Source organism: Hemitrygon akajei, chromosome 2, assembly GCF_048418815.1.
Source record: "Hemitrygon akajei chromosome 2, sHemAka1.3, whole genome shotgun sequence".
Taxonomy (NCBI): Eukaryota; Metazoa; Chordata; class Chondrichthyes; order Myliobatiformes; family Dasyatidae; genus Hemitrygon; species Hemitrygon akajei.
Window position 1 is genome coordinate 96,631,276 of NC_133125.1, and position 17,166 is coordinate 96,648,441.

At 41.0% G+C, this 17,166-nt stretch overlaps 1 protein-coding gene across 6 annotated transcripts in view; it reads right to left on the reverse strand.

Moving 5' to 3' along the window:
- Positions 1-17,166, reverse strand: part of gtdc1 (glycosyltransferase-like domain containing 1) — a 354,581-nt gene that overhangs the window by 214,027 nt on the left and 123,388 nt on the right. For all 6 annotated transcript variants that reach the window (XM_073025908.1, XM_073025902.1, XM_073025937.1 and 3 more), the window contains one exon: positions 11,671-11,838. In XM_073025908.1, the coding sequence (XP_072882009.1) occupies positions 11,671-11,838 (168 nt within the window). The remainder of the gene's footprint in view (positions 1-11,670; positions 11,839-17,166) is intronic.

Below are 17,166 nucleotides of genomic sequence, written 5' to 3' on the forward strand. Positions count from 1 at the left end.
ATTAACCATACGTTTGTGCCCTTGTTGAATAAAACGTTTGAAAATAGTAGCATCCGACTCAGCTGATCCATCTATCTTTGCTGGTAAGTTACCTGGTTACGGGGTTTTTGTAACATAAGGAAAAGCAAATAACACTGGGTCTGAAGAATAAAGGCAAGAGAGAATTGAATATGGCTGAAATTACAAGAGAAGCAGTGGGGGAGGGGTGGAGAACTGGAAGGAAGTTGGATTCTCATGGCCAACTCTAATCATGGAAGTTATCAAATTGTAGTGATTTAGAAACCATAGTGTGGGAATATGAAATGCCTGCTTTGAAAGCAGCAACAAGTTATAAATATAACATGGAACCCTCGGCTAAATTGCAGAGCTCATTAAAATTGCATAAAGGCCATTGGTGTGGAAAGGGAATGAAGCACAAGGACCCCTGCCATAACAATTTTTGAGATGCTGTAGTTTTTAAATAGTGGCATTTGCTTTCATCGCTTCATCTGTCCCTTCATAATTTTGGAATCTAGTCGCTACTAGCTCCTACAGTTCAGTTTGAGATTCAGATGGTTCCATTGTCAAACCCCATCCTGTTACACTGCACATTCCTCGAGAAGCTGGACTGTGTCAAGAAGCAGCACGAGAAATAAACAAAAAGGCAGAACAAAGATGTTAATATTGAGTTCATATGAACTGTCGTTTTGTTTACCTCTAATTCCTTTACAATCCCAGCCCGTCAGAAGATTATTACAGCAGAATATATTGCCACCTGAGAGAGTTTCTGCTATGGGGAGCCAGAGTTCTGTATCCCTTTGTTACACAACATAATTGAATCCTAGGAACCACAATGGTACTTTTCCAAGAAGCCTTATGTATGAACGTGTGTTTCTGTAAACCACAGATGAAAGAAATGAAATTTGAAAACTCTTATCCCACTTGTTTTTTTATTGCTTGTTTAACAGATTAATCTTAATAAAAACAGAAGCCAAAAAAAAAAGTCAAGGAGTACTGCAGTACAGAAACAGGCTTTTCAGCTCATCTAGTCCGTGCTGAGCGACTAGTCCGCCTGGTCCCGTTGACCTACGCCAGGACCATAGCCCTCCATTCCCTTCCCATTCATGTATCTATCCAAATTTCTCCTAAATGTTGAAATCAAACCTTCACCCACTGCTTCCACTGGCAGCTCATTCCACACTCTCACCACCCTCTGAGAGAAGACATTCTCTCCCCTAAAACATATTACCTTTTGCCCTTAACCCATGACCTCTAGCTGTAGTCTCAGCCAACCTCAGTGGAAAAGGCCTGCTTGCATTTACCCTATCTATGCCCATCATAGGTTTGCATACCTCTATCAAATCTCCCCCACTCTAGGGAATGAAGTCCCAACCTATCCAACCTTTTCCCATAACTGAGAACCTCAAGTCCAGGCCCATTCGGCCCCTTGGCCCTGTTCTGCCTTTCAATGTGATTGTGCTTCATCTCCCTCGACTGCATTTATTGTCCCTGTCCCCATTTGCCTTGGTTCTTCTAACACCTTGACATCGGTTGATCTCTGTTCTGAATCGAATCACGTGCCCCCTGTTTTGGAAATTACTGACGCTGCCCTACTGGCATCTTAGCACATATATCGGAGCTGCTCTTAAACTGTGGCAATCCATTTTGAACAGACTTGCAAAGGAGTCACTGGATGCAATCAAGAATAAGATCATAAACACAAGAGATGCTGCTAATCCAGAGCAACACACACAAAATCTTGGAGGAGCTCAACAGGTCAGGCAACACCAACAATCCACGTTTTGGGCCAGGACCTATCATTGTTTGAGAGAGTAAAAAACTGAAACAAGAGTTTCTGCTATTCAGTGATATATTACACTTTCTTGAATAACTGCCAATATAAAATGTTGGTCAAGACCATAAGACATTGAGGCAGAAATAAGGCATTCAGCCCATCGAATCAACTCTATCACTGCTTCATCGCTGATTTGTTAATCCTCTCAACTCCATTCTCCTGCCTTCTCTCCATAACCTTTGTCACCCTGATTAACCCAAGAACCTATCAATTTTTGCTTTAATGACCTGGCCTCCACAGCCATGTGTGGCAATGAATTCCACAAATTCACCACCCTCTGGCTTGAGGAATTCCTCCTCAGCCCTGTTCCAAATGGATGGCCCTCTATTCTGAGGCTGTGCCCTCTGGTCATCAACTCAGTCACTGATGGAAGAATCCTCTCCACATCCATTCTATCTAGGCCTTTCAAAATTTGAAAAGTTTCAGTCATTCTTCTAAACTCCAGTGAGTACTGGCCCAGAGTAATAAGCACTCCTTATACATTAACTCTTCCACTCCTGGAATCATTCTCGTGAACCTCCTCTAAAACCTTCCCAATGTCAGCAAATCTTTTCTTACATAAAGGGCCCAAAGATGCTCACAATACTCTGTGGGGCTGACCAATGACTGACAAAGCCTCAGCATTACATCTTTGCTTTCATATTCTAGTATTCTCAAAATAAATGGTAACATTGCATTTGCCTTTGTCACCTCAAACTCAAATTGCAATTTAACCTTTTGGGAATCTTGCACTAGGACTCCCAGGTTCCACTGCACCTCTGAATTTCAAATTTTCTCCCCATTTGGAAAATAGTCTACTCCTTTATTCCTTCTATCAAAGTGCATGATGCAACACTTCCCTAACACTATATTCCATCTGCCACTTCTTTGCCCATTCTTCTAATCTGTCTAAATCCTTCTGCCGACTCCCTATCTACATATTTTTGTTTTGTCTACAAATTTGGCCAAAAAGCCATCAATTTCATCATCCAAATCATTGACATATAACATGAACAGAAGTGGTCACAACACTACCCCCCACGGAACACCATTGGTAACCAGCAACCAACCAGAAAAGGTCCCTTTATTCCCATTCTTTGTCTCCTGTCAAAAGTTCAAAGTAAAATTTATTATCAGACTACATACATATCACCACATGCAACCCTAAGATTCTTTTTCTACAGGCATACCTAGCAAATCTATAGAACTGTAGCTGTAAACAAACTGTGCAAATGCAAATATAAACAAATAGCAATAAATAATAAGCGTGAAATAACAAAATAACCAAGGCCTTAAATGTGTGTAGCTATCCCCTTTTGTTTGGCTGAGGGGTAGTAGTTCTTCTTGAACCTGGTGGTGTGAGTCCTGAAGCACCTGTACCTTCTACTGATGGCAGCAGCGGGAAAAGAGCATGGCCTGGCTAGTGAGGATCTTTGATAATGGATGCTGCTTTTCTACGGCAACATTTCATGTAGATGTGCTCAATGGATGGGAGGGTTTTACCAGTCAGCCAATCCTCGTACCATGCCAATATCTTTCCTGTAATGCCACAGGCTCTTATCATGTTAAGCAGCCTTGTGTGGCAACAACATTGACTGGCTCTCCTTTATCTATCCTGCCTGTCATTTCCAACAGATTCATCAGTCAAGACTTCCCCTAAGGAAACCATGGCCTATTTTATCATGTGCTTCCAAGTAAACCCAAAACCTCATCCTTAGTAATGAACTCCCAACATCTTCTCAACCACCCAAGTCAGGTAAATTGGCTTATAATTTTCTTTCTTCTATCTCCCTTCCTTCTTAAAGACTGGAGCAAATTTGTAATTTTCCAGTCCTTTGGAACCATTCTAGAAACCAATGACTCTTGAGAGATCATAACTAATGTCTCCAGAATCTCTTCATCTACCTCAGAACCCTGGGGTGTAATCCATCTGATCCTGGTGACTTACCTGCCTTCAGACATTTCAGCTTCCCAAGCACCTTCTCCATAGCCAGAGCAACGACACTCACTTCTGCCAAATGACTCTCTCAAATTTCTGGCATTCTGTTGGTGTCTTCCACAGAGAAGATTGATGCAAAATACTTATTAAGTTCATCCACCATTTCATCACCCATTACTACCTCTCCAGCATCAGATATTCACTCTCTGCTCCCTTTTACTCTTTATAGATCTGAAAAGTTTTCGGTATCCTCCTTTATGTTATTGGCTAGCTTACCTTCATTTTTCATCTATTCTCTCCTTATGGCTTTTGGAGTTGCCTTCTGTTGGTTTTCAAAAGCTTCCTAATCCTGTACAGCATCTTCCCACTAATTTTTGCTAAATTTTATGTCCTCTTTTTTGCTTTTATGCTGTATTTGACTTCCCTTATCAGCCACAGGTACCTCATCCTCCTTTTCGAATACCTTTCCTTCTTTGGGATGTATCTATCCTATGCCTGCCAAATTGCTCCCAGAAACTCCAACCATTGTTGCTCTGCCATCATCCTTGCTTGCTTTCCCTTTCCAATCTCTGCCAGCCCTACAAGATCACCTACCTTATTCTGTATACCATATGTATTGAAATATGACTCCTTCAGCCCTGTATTCAAATGGTTCTGTTTATTATCAGAGAATGTACACTACATACCACCTGAAATATCTGTCTTTGCAAACATCCACAAAAAACTGAACCCCAAAAGAATGAAAGACAGAAGAATATTAGAACCCCAAAGCCCCCTCTACCCTCTCCACTGCATAAGCATCAACACATCACCTCCCCCTTCCCTTTTCATCACCTTTTTCAATTTTGCCCCCATGTTACACTTCAAATCAGCCCCTGACTGCCATTTTGACATATCATCTAACTGTCCTTCCTCACAATCTTACTGCACACTGCACCTACCTGTATGCCAACTGCTGCATCCTCAGCCAGATTACGCTTTCCCATCCCTCTGCGAAAATTATTTAAACCCTCCCAAACAGCTCTAGCAAACCTGCCCTCAAGGATACTGGTCCTCTCGGGTTCAGACGTAACCTGTCCTTTTTGTGAAGTTCATACCTTCACCAGAAGAGATCCGAAGGATCCAGAAATTTAAAGCCCTGATCCCTGCACCAGTTCCTCGGCCACTGATTCATCAGCTAAATAATCCTATTCTTACATCACTGGCACAGGGAGCAATCTGGAGATTACTGCTCTGGAGGTCCTGCTTTTCAGCTTTCTACCCAACTCCCCAAGGGGTGTTTAGGGGGATTGGGCTGGAAGCAAAATAAAAACTACAGCTGCTGGAAATCTGATACAGAAACAGAAAACCCCTGCAAGCAATCTGCAGATCAGGCAGCAGCTAGAGAGGGAGAAAAACAGGGTTACATTTCAGTTCAATGATCTATCAGAGGATTGGGTTGTGCAATGAAGCCATTACTGTCAAATGTCAGGTGGATGGTAAAGCATAAATATGCACACAGAACATTACAAGATTTTGAATTGCAGGGAAGCAGTTTACAGCCAAAAATAGTGGATTCAACATGAACCTGCACCATTGGGACTGGAAAAGGGGAGGGGGAAAAAAAATCACATTTAGAGAATATTAAAGTTATCAATCCAGGTCAAGTAAATTGATTAAGTGTCATAATGTCAAAAGTATTTAATTGTTTGGTTTTGAAAAAAATGAACCATTGCAGATGTAACAAAGAGATAAAATAATTAACAAGAACTTTAAATAAATATAACACATGTAAACAAAAAGGTCCAAATAAATATGATGGTGAAAACTATTTCAAAATGAAGCCTTTTAAACAGGTTGTGATTATGGCCAAAGTGAATAAAGTCTAAATACTTTATTTATTTTTTTTATTTAGTGATACAGCGTGGAGCAGGCCCTTCCAGCCCTTCGAACTACACAGCCCCAGCAATCCCCTGATTAACCCTTGTCTAATCACAGGACAATTTACAATGACCAAGTAACCTACCTGGTACCCTCTTTGCACTGTGGGATGAAACCGGAGCACTGAGGGAAACCCATGCATTCCACAGGGAGGACGCATAGACTCCTTACAAATTGCACCAGAATTTAACTCCTAACCCCGGAATGAACAGAGTTATAATAGCATCACACAAACTGCTACGCTACCGTGGTGCCCTACATTTTAACAAAAAATGAATTACTAATATTAAAAAAAGAAACTGAAATTGTCAAAGGCAATGACAAAATAATTCATTGAGGGTGGTGAAGGTAAGTTACCACAAACACAGAGGTTTGCAAAACGCAGATTCCAATCAGAAACGTTTCTGCTGTGCTGAACCTGAGAAAGTACAGAGATAAGCTAGCAGTAATCACAATGTGCCGCTGCTCTGCTGAGGAAGTTTAACAGAAGTGGCAGCTGCACCCGTAATTTTCTCTACAAAGGAATTCAAAGTAGCGGAGACATGATGCAAAACAATGAACACATTCAGTGTTCCAACTTAATCCATGCTGCGAGGAAGCAGGGGCCGTGCAGACGTACTATTACAACATTTTCAATGTTGCAGGGTGCAAAACTGAAAGCTTACAGTACATGATCACATGCAGGGATCCAGTACAAGCCCAGAACGCGATCTGTGGGAATTATCAGTCAGTGGGCGCATGGAAATACAATCCGTCAATGCAAAGTATGCATAACTAGATCTTCATTTCAACAACTGCTATTTCCTGCAATCGGTTTTATTTCTGAATTGGAATCAGAATCAGGTTCAAGATCACTGGCATAGGTTGTGAAACTCGTTGTTTTGTGGCAGAAGTACAATGCATTGCATGATAAAAACCTATAAATTACTGTAATACATATCCTTTTTTCTCACCCCTTACGGGTGGTGTGTTTGTGTATTTTTCCCTTAATCTAGGTTCTCTACCAGAGGCCTGGGAGCTTAAGGCTTTGGCGTAGTATCCCTGCTATTCCTAGTAGTGCAATCTACTGGACTGAGATCTCAGATGTTGTCCTGGGATTTGCTGGAGCCACTCTTGAAGTCCAGGTGTCACAGCTGCAAGTGCTTGTATCACCACTGGGATTACTCTGGCTTTAACCTTCCACATCCTCTCTATCTGCTCTTTGAAGCCCTGGTATTTCTCCAGCTTCTCTTATTCTTTCTTCCTGATGTTACTGTCATTTGGGATTGCCATATCTGTTACTGTTGCTTTCTCCAGTTCCTTGTCCAGTATTACCATGTCTGCTTGGTTGGCCAGTACCTGCTTATCAGCGTGTAACTGGAAGTCCCACAGGATCTTAGTTCAGTCATTCTCCTCTACCTTCTCGGGGGTTTCCTACTGGACTTGGGAGTGCCCAATCCATACTCAGCACAGATGTTCCTGCACACAATCCCTGCGACTTGGTTCAGTGTATGCTGTCCCTGCCTGCATCTCACAGCCTGCTACTGTGTGCTGGATGGTTTCAGGGGATTCCCTGCACAGTCTGCATCTTGGCTCTTGTCTGGTGTGATAGACCCCTGCTCATATTGCTCTTGTGCTCAGCACCTGTTTCTGTGCTGCCACACATCCCTGCCATTTCCAGCCATCAGTTGGACTTTCTTATGTCAGCCACCTCTGATATCTGGCGATGGTGCATCCTGTGCAGTGGCTTGTCCTGCCATGGCCTCTGGTCCTCTAACTCTGCTTCGCCCACTTCCATTTCCATGTCCTCCACCTGCTGTCTGAGGTATTCTCCTAGCAGGTTGTCCTTAGGGGCCATCTTCCTGACATATTCATGGATGTTTCGCATTTCTTCCAGGACTATGGCTGTGACACTGTCAAGTCCTCATCCTCCTTTATTTCAGTGGGTGTACAGTCGCTCAACATTGGACTTTGGATGGGTCTTGATGTCAGCAGCTTCCAGTTTGCTTGCTCCTTGGCCGGAACATTTTTGTGGCTGGGTATCTGATGACTGGTAGGGAAAATTATGGCTCTGATCTTGCTCTTCCCATTCAGCTGGCTTTTTAAGACCTGTCTCACTCTTTGGAGGCACTTGTATATACAGACAAATAAGTAAGTTATGCAAAACGAGAGCAAAAAAACAGTGAGGTAGTGGTCATGGATTGCTTTATTGTCCGTTCAGAAGGACTTGGCTGTGAAGGCCAAGTCATTGAGTATGTTTAAAGTGGAGGTTGACAGTTTCCTGATTAGCCAGAGTGTCAAAGTTTACAGGGAGATGGCAGGAGAATGGTGTTGAGAGGGTTAATAAAATCAGCCACGATTGATTGGTGGAGCAGACTTGAAAGGCTGAACGGTCAAATTCTGCTCCAATGTTTTATGGTCTCATAGACTAGCCTAGAGAAATAAAACACCCATTTCATTGAGTGAGACTATCACTAGAGGTTATGGATTAAGGGTGAAAGATGGACGGTTTAAGGGGAACACGAGTGGAATGTTCTTCACTCAGAGAGTAGTGAGAGTATGGAACGAGCTGCAGTGTAAATGGTAGATGCAATTTTGATTTTGATGTTCAAGAGAAGTTTGGATAGGTAGATGGATGGGAGGAGTTTGGAGGGCTATGGTCCCGGCGCAGGTCGATAGCACTAGGCAGCATAAATACTTCAGCACAGACTGCATGGGCTGAAAGGCTTGTTTCTGTGCTGTAGTGTTCTATGACACTATTACTATATGATACTCAGGTGAACCAATGCTGAAACAAGTCACAGCTAGATTACAAGTCACACAAATGAGGATTCCTCTGCCCTCTGTCATTTCCATCCTTTCTACGTGTGCTACAATTCTTCAAACCGTAGTAGTCTACACCCATTCTAGAGCAAAGTATTCAATGTCAAACATTAAATCCACTTCTCGATGGCTGCAGCCTGACCTGCTGAGTATTCCCAGTATTTTCCATTTTTCTCCGGTACTTGCATTAGTTTGCTTTAGGGTCACATCTTAAGCTGCACTGACTGTCTTTTAAACCTACTCTCAACTTTCTTACATTAGCTCTTCCTGCTCTACCACATTTAATCGTTTGTCCACAAACTCTTCTGGAGGCCGATCCTACAGGGTCCACTGAAATCTCATCCAATCTTATTTTCCCAGTTGCACACTTTAGAGTAAAACTAACTAAAAAATCATCTTTGTTCGTCTTTGCTTTGTGTAGTTCTCTTTCTCAATCCACCACCTCAACGTTTTTCCCTTTTCCAGCAAAATCCTGCTCAAGATTTTCAAATAGCTTCAGAGCACTATCTTCCAATTATTTCTTGCTTACCAAGTGATTTAGGCTATGTATTCTTAAAATTTTTAATTGAATAATGTTGTTGCTTCCAGTATGATGCAATTGCAAAATTATTTTAATTGAAGAACTCTAATAACCACCTCTGGATTCCAATGTAGACCCATAAGCTTCAAATAATGTGCTAAGCAATGTCTTGAATGTAAGTAAAGTTTTCAGTGGAGAGGGAGCAACCAAAATGGTTGCTGGTACATTGGTGCTGTATCCATATGGCTACCCATAGAATGTACTAGAATTTCAATGCCACGGAGTTAAGGCAAATGAAGAATTCAGCCATAAGTTCAGATACAAATTTATTAAATGACTGAACTTGCTTCAAGGCCAAAACAGCTACCTCAGTTCCTAGATTTCACCAATTCAGTGGCATTTCCTGATTAAGGGTCTCAGCTTGAAACATTGATTGTTGATTTCCCTTCATAGATGCTGTCTAACCTGCTCAGTTCCTCCAGCATTTTGGGTGTGTTGCTGAAGATTTCTAGCATCTGCCATTTATTAGGCAATCAGGAATATTCGTTTCTTTCTTTGAATGTTCTCTACAAATACATAATGTTTTGCTATCCAACTTATTTAACTAAGCTGTTACAACTCAAACTAACATTTTTAATTCAGCCAGTTTTCATAAAGTTCATGGGTAGAAATCAAGGATTCCATTTCAAAATTTGATCTTATCCATTTAAGAAAGATTAATATTTCACTAAGATATTACCAAATTGGCAAATGCAATCCATATAAAAACTGCCATTCTAAAAAAAAACACAAAATATATTGGAAATACTCAGAAACCATCTTGAAAAAATGGCAAGGAGGTCAAAGTAGGAATGGGAAAGATAATTAAAGTTACAGACAATGTAAAGCTCTGAATCACAGCTGTCTACTGAGTTGACAGGATGGGAAAGATGACGAAATGTGGTAGACAAAGCAGTTACCTCAACAATGTTCACTTTCCCCGGCGTACGACAGATCTACGCTGTGAGATTCAAGACCAATTGGAAATAATGTAGACTAATTCTTTTTCATCTGGATAGAGTTGCTCAAAAATCCTTGCCCACCACATTGAAATTTAGTTTCCTTAAAATATGTGGCCCATATAATGTATACTGAGACTAGTTTTAGAAGGCTGGCCACAGACAAGATTGCACTTTAACTACATAGATGGAAGGAGCTTGGACCAGGGACCTTTTGACATTTGCAGTAGTCTGGCAGGTAGGTAGGTGTGGGAAGTGGGTAGGGAAGGAAGAAAGGGGAGATCTTGGCACTTCTGTTGGCATTGTAGAGTTGGGATTAGGATTAGGAAGGACAGAGATCATGGCGTTAAGCACAGTGATGTCAGTGGGTAGAAGTGTTCAGGAACAGAAATGGGCATGTGGATGTAGGTTGTTTACGGGACAGGTGCATAAAGGAGGGATTATGGGGGTCTGTATTACAGAGCTACACACTCAAAATGCTGGAGGAGCTCCGTAGGCAAGGCAGCATCTACGGAAAAAAGTACAGTCGACTGTACTTTTCTGCATAGCTGCTGCCTGATTTGCTGAGTTCCTCCAGTATTTTATGTGTGTTGCTCGGATTTGCGGCACCTGCAGATCTTCTCTTGTTTGTGATTTGTATTACAGAGCCTTTGGCTGGTTGAAGAATGGGAGTGCATTGATTTAATCTGGAGAGTATTGTACTAAATTTGCAGTTCTACATTAGGAATATGGGATTCAGAATTAGTGCACGATGAATGATGACCTCGTGGTGACGTGGCCCAATCATCTTTAATGCTCCAATCTCTGACTGGCATGATTTGACTTATAATGGGTCACAAATGTAATTAACTCCACGCTAAATTGAGTTTTAAAGGCATAGTACTGAAAATAACAACGTTATGTAATCCAATCACTCAGCAAGTGTTTGGTGGAAGGATTTTAAATATCTGGTCTCCCACAAAAATGGACTTGCAATCATTCACATATAAAATTTTGCCATACCCAATTTAGACTCAAGGTTTAGTACATGCATTTACAATAGATGAAGAATACACACACAGACATATATATATATATATATATATACACACACATACATATACACACACACACACACACACACACTACCTGTTGCAATGCAAATAATATTGCATCAATGTACAAAATACCACAGCTTAATTTCAAACACAGATTTATTCAATCGGTGTACAAAGCTCAGTTTTAAACGATAATTTCACACCACCAGGAGAATTGGTCACTTGAATCAAAGCAAATATAACTGCTAAACTCTTCAGTGTCTCAGATCATTGACATATCTGGAATAGGAAGGCTGTTTAACCTCTTCTCGTTTTTGGACAGAAGCATTTTAGCTTACCCAAGAATCTTATGATGGGTTTCAGTATAATTTTATGTGCTCAGCCATCTTATTATAAATCACTGTAACAGTGAGGCCAGGATTGTACGGTTTTTCATAAAGATCTACTTCAGAGTTAACACTTAAGTGGTTTTATTGCAATAAATTATTATTTGGGGAGAACAAATGGCAACCAACCCTCCTGATCATATAAAGAATATTGTCTATCAAATCATGTGAGAGTTTATAAAGAGGTGGAAGCCACCTCTACAGACAGAAAAAAAAATCATTTGAACAAGATGAACAAAAAGTAAGCTCACCTACCATGAAATCACTTGGTTGTATCCATACTGGAAGTCTCTTTCCTGGCTTTTCCGGACAGGATATACCAACTGGTTCTCATGAAAGTATAGGACCTTTTTCAATTTGGCAAGGTCAGGTCGGAGAGCAACCAGTTCAGCCAGGTTAAGGACCGAGCTTGTGAACAGGACCCTACAAAACAAGGACAGCAGTGTTTGCAAATATTGAGCATGTTCTGTGGGATATCCATCACTCCCTTCCCCCATACCAAAGCAGAGAGAGAAAAAAACCCTGCAGGGACACATCAGAAGCTGAACATTAATACCATGTAGCTGCACTGCAAGTTTTGATCTTTTAAGGCAACTGCTATGAACTCCAACTAAAAAGAGTCGGCGTCGGATTGGTCTTTTGAGTTCTGTTACTGTAAGCCACAGCACACAAAAAGGAGATGATAGATTTCAGTGAAAGAGGCAAGGAAAGCAATGGCTGAAGGACGAGTGGAACAAAGATAAGACTGAATTGGGAATACTAAGGATTGCTGGACTCATTAAAATTTCCTATTTCTTGTTGAATCTTGTTATGGAATGACACAGTACTGTTTTATGACTAATGCAGATATCCACAATTAAGTTTTTTTCTCCCAAACTATATAACAAACTGCTGACTAATGACTCCTGTCATCGCCCCCCCCCCACCCTCAACACAAAAATACACACACATGCTCACACCACTAGAAAGTTTTTATTTTATTTATTTATTGAGGTACAGGGGAGAATAGGCTTAAAGCCACGCTGCCCAGAAAGCCCCCAAAATAATCCTAATTAAACCAATTAACATATCAACCATTACGCCTCTGGACTGTGGGAGGAAACTGCAGCACTCGGAGGAAAAATGAGCGGTCAAGGGTACAAACTCTTTACAGGCAGTGGTGGGAATTGAACCCCAGTTGCCCCTACTGTAAAGCATTGTGCAAACCACTACGCCATCATGCCACCCTCTAAAGTTATTTGGTCACAGTAACTTGGAAAGATAACTGCAATGATCAACCTCTGGAAATATCAACAACTTTTCACAAATAAAAACATAATGCTCTCTTCCACAAATTAATTGTTAAGACTTTTTTTTTAAAGCAATGATACTAACATGACTACGTAGAGATGGAGGCATTGAAAACAAACATTACACATTTGCTACGTCCTTGGCCACAATATGGGAAACCCACATTCTCACCACTTTTGTTTATAACTTCAACATTTCCAATAGGGTCAAATCACTGCCGTAACTCTCATCTAACAAAGTATCTTTTTTAAAAAAAATCATATAATCTATAAAGATACCACCTTTAAAAACTGACTGTCAAAACCACTAATAATTTATCTTACACCTGTGAATACATAACATCTTCAGAGACAACTATTAAAGTTCCTGATCTATATCTCTGCCACATTCAAGTTCTCACCATTTACAAGAGAATGTTCAGTTCCAGACTCCCACCTGTAAACCAAAACTCTGCCAGGCCAATATAGCAGAGCTGAGACCAAATATATTGCCCCACAGAACAAAACAAAAGAGTGGGAGAATTTAGGCTAAATAAACCGCGGGTTTCCTCACACACTTTTAAACAACTAACCACAAAATTACATTGACTTAGGGAACAAAGTTGGGCAAATACTTGAAGTGTTGGTGGGGGAGCACTTTGTGACCACTAACCACAAGTTTATTAATTTAAACAGTCAGGAGGAAATCAGCACTGGTCCATAGGTTAAGATCGTAAATTGGGGCAGTGTCAATATTCGAGGCATTGGACAAGCATTTGCAGAAGTCAATAGGGTGAGATTGTCTGGCAAGTGGGAGGTTTTTTTTAGAAGAATGATAAAGAGTTCCAGGACGTTTATTTATTTATTGAGATACAGTATAGAATATGTCCTTCCGGAACTTCGAACCATGTAGACCAGCAACCTCCTGATTTAATCTTAGCCTAGTCATGAGACAATTTACAATTACCAATTAACCTACCAACCGGTAGGTCTTTGGACTGTGGGAGGAAAACAGAGCCCTCGAAAAAATCCCACGCTGTCACAGGGAGAACGTACAAATTCCTTACAGGCAGGTGCTAACGACTGCACTACCATGCCGCCCCTTATGGTTTGTTAGAATGAAGAGCAAAGCTGACAAGTTTAGAAAACCTTGGCGGATGAGAGATATGAGGCTCTGGTCAGGAAAAAGGGGCATGAATCATCTTTAGTTAGTAGAGATAAAATTAATACCATGATGATTATAAAAATTGTAGGAGTACACTCGAGGGAAGTCAAGAGGGTAAAACAAGGGCATAAGATGGATCTGGCGGACAGGTAGCTGTTGTGTACATGGACTCTACCAAGGTCTTTGACAAGATCCTGCATTGTAGGCTTATCTAGGAGGTCAGATCACATGAAGTTGAAGGAAAACCAGCTAAGAGGATACATAACTGGCTCAATGGTGGGAAGCAGGGGATATGTATATAGAATAAGTGGCAAAGAAAGAGGTTGAGATAGGAACAATAACAATAAAAGTCACTTGGGCAGATACCTGGACAAGGAAGGTTTAAATGCATAAGGACCATTTGCAGGCAACTGGGACGAGCTTAAATGGACATCTTGGTCAGCAGGGACTAGACAGGCTGAAGGACCTGATTTCATGGTATATTACTCTGTCTATGATTGGAGAAAAGCTCAATTTAAAACCAAGAGCAAAGAAATATCAAAACATGTAAAAGGCTTGTACTAAATTATTTATCAGTATGTATGCCGCTAATTAAAAAAATGTTGCTTTTGGGTTTCAGATGTTGTTAGGATATTGATCAAAAGACTGTATTCTAATGTGCTGATCTCTGCTTCACGATTTCTCAGCATTAACATTATTTTTGGATCAAGCTTCGTAATTTTTTTTTCCTTAAGTTAAGATGACTTATTGACAAACATCACAGAATGAAGAAGAATGAGGGGTGACTTCATTGAAACCTATCGAATGTTGAAAGGCCTCAGTAGAGTGGATATGGAGAGGATGTTTCCTATGATGGGGGAGTCTAAGACCAGAGGACACAACCTTAGAATAGAAGGGTGTCTATATAGAACTAAGATGAGGAGGAACATCTTTAGCCAGAGTAGTGAATCTGTGGAATCTGTTGCCTGTGGAGGCCAAGACATTGGTTATATTTAAGACAGAGGTGGATAGATTCTTCAATAGTCAGGGCATGAAGGGATACTCGGTGAAAGCAGGAGATTGGGGCTGAGAGGGAAATGGATCAGCCATGATGAAATGGTGGAACAGACTCAATGAGCCAAATAGCCTACTTCTGCTCCTATATGTTATAGTCTTCTATTTGGTCTGAAAGAATATTGTTTGTGTACTCTGGATAAAAAATGTTAACACACAAGATTCTATATACTTATTCATTATAACACAGAATAAGTTTATTTATTCCATTCAGTCATGTTGAGCCCAAATAAAACAAACACATTCCCCTGCCCCTTATTTGCCTTATAAAACCAACTTCCTTTTGCTTCTTTTTTCCCTTTTTATACCAAAGGATCTCTCTTTTCTTTTAGAGCAATAATCACTTAGCATATCAACATATCCTTCTGATGTGAAGAAACCACAGACCTTGGCAGAACTGTACAATATGGTGGGTAGAACGTGCAGACTCCACAAAGACAGCACTCTAGTTCATGACTGAATGCATGTCTCTGTAATTATGAAGCAATAGCACTAACTATGCTTTACTCTGTAGCCTATCACTCAAAACATCACATAAATACATCAGAGTTCCCTTGGTGTAGGCTAAACTGCTGCAAAATGGCTTACAACTGGAGTATCTGTTTCTGTTCTTATGAAGTTTAATATCTAATACATCCCTTATCTGGGGTATTGAAACTTTCTTTTTAGAATTTTTAGAATTTTATTTCTTACCTCCACCTCATAACGAGGGAGGAAAAATCTTTATGTTGCGTCTCCGTCGCTATGTGCAAGCAATAATGAAGGGAGTTGTGGGAGGATATTGCCCGAACACTAAGATTGCACAGAGAATTCTTTTGTATTCATGTATGAAGAGTCAGACACGATGTACAGTCAGATATCCAATCAGATGAATGTGTATTGATAAATCTGATGGCCTGGTGAAAGAAGCTGTCCTGGCCTTAATTCTGCTGTACCATTTGACAGATGAAAACAGCTGAAACAGTTTGTGGTTGAGGTAACTGGAGTCTGATGATCCTCCAGGCCCTTTTTAAGCACCTGCTGCTACAAGTGTCCTGAAGAGAGGAAAGTTCACATCCACAGCACTCTCTGCAGTGCCCCGCAACGGAGGCTAGTGCAGTTCCCATACCAGGCAGTGACAACACAGCCAGTCAGGATGCTCTCGATGGTGCCCCTGTCGAAAGTCCTGAGGATAATGGGACTCGTGACAAACTTCTTCAGCCGTCTGAGGTGAAAGGGGCTCTGGTGTGCTTTTCTCACCACATAGCCGGTACGTACGGACCAGATTTCTTAAGGTTGTTATAGTCTGTGGTAGTAATGGGGACAAGCTCTCACTTCCTATTAAATGCCCCCAATAGCATGGCCTCAAATAGCCTCTGACTACTAAGTACAGCTCCTGGCTTTCATGTGTGGCTCGGCAGAACCATTTCTACTGACAGGAGAAGGGGCAAAGGCAGGTTACAGATGCCTCAAAACCTGACACTTTGAACAGATCGCGGGGTCATCAGCTATGGATGGCAGTTCATCTAAGAGAAGGAAAACTCCGATCTCAAACCCCCATTGTCTTGCAACTATACCCATTTACGCGGATGTCTTTGGGAGTAAACCCTGAAGGAAAAATCTGGAGCTGGAGTCCCTAAGGTAATCCTATATTGAGCTCAATGCTGACTGGCAACTCTTGCAATGCTGCTGATGCCAGTTTTTGGTTTTCCTTTGGGTCCATCAGAAGTGTGGAAAGGGGGAGCTTGATACATAGGTTATAGCTTGCTCTCCCTATTGTGTTGCCCAAGCTTGTGTTTCTAGATAGCTAGTAGCCATGATCGACCCTAACTGACGGCGACCTCACATCTGTACACCTGATCCCTGTTGAATGCATTGTCATAACATGTATTTTCCTAAAATATGACTTACTTAAATACATCAAAGCTTCAAAAGTATAGTTATTATCGAAGTATGTATGCAGTATACAACTCTGAGATTCATCTTCTCCAGAGAGCCATGAAACAAAGAAAAACACGGAAACCATTCAAGAAGAGAGAAAAAAAAATCAATCCCACCCCCCACACACGCATAAAAGAAAAAGAAAACATGCAAACGGCAACAAGAACATCAAACCCCACTCCACCTTGCGCAAAAGAAACTAACAAATTGTGCAAACTGCATCAAGAAAGACCGGCAAGAACACAGAATATAAAAACATAAAACATGGAAATTGAAAAAGTCCAATATGAACTGCAGTCCATCTGTAAGTCGCAGAAATTTAGAAACATCCTCAGACAGCATCGA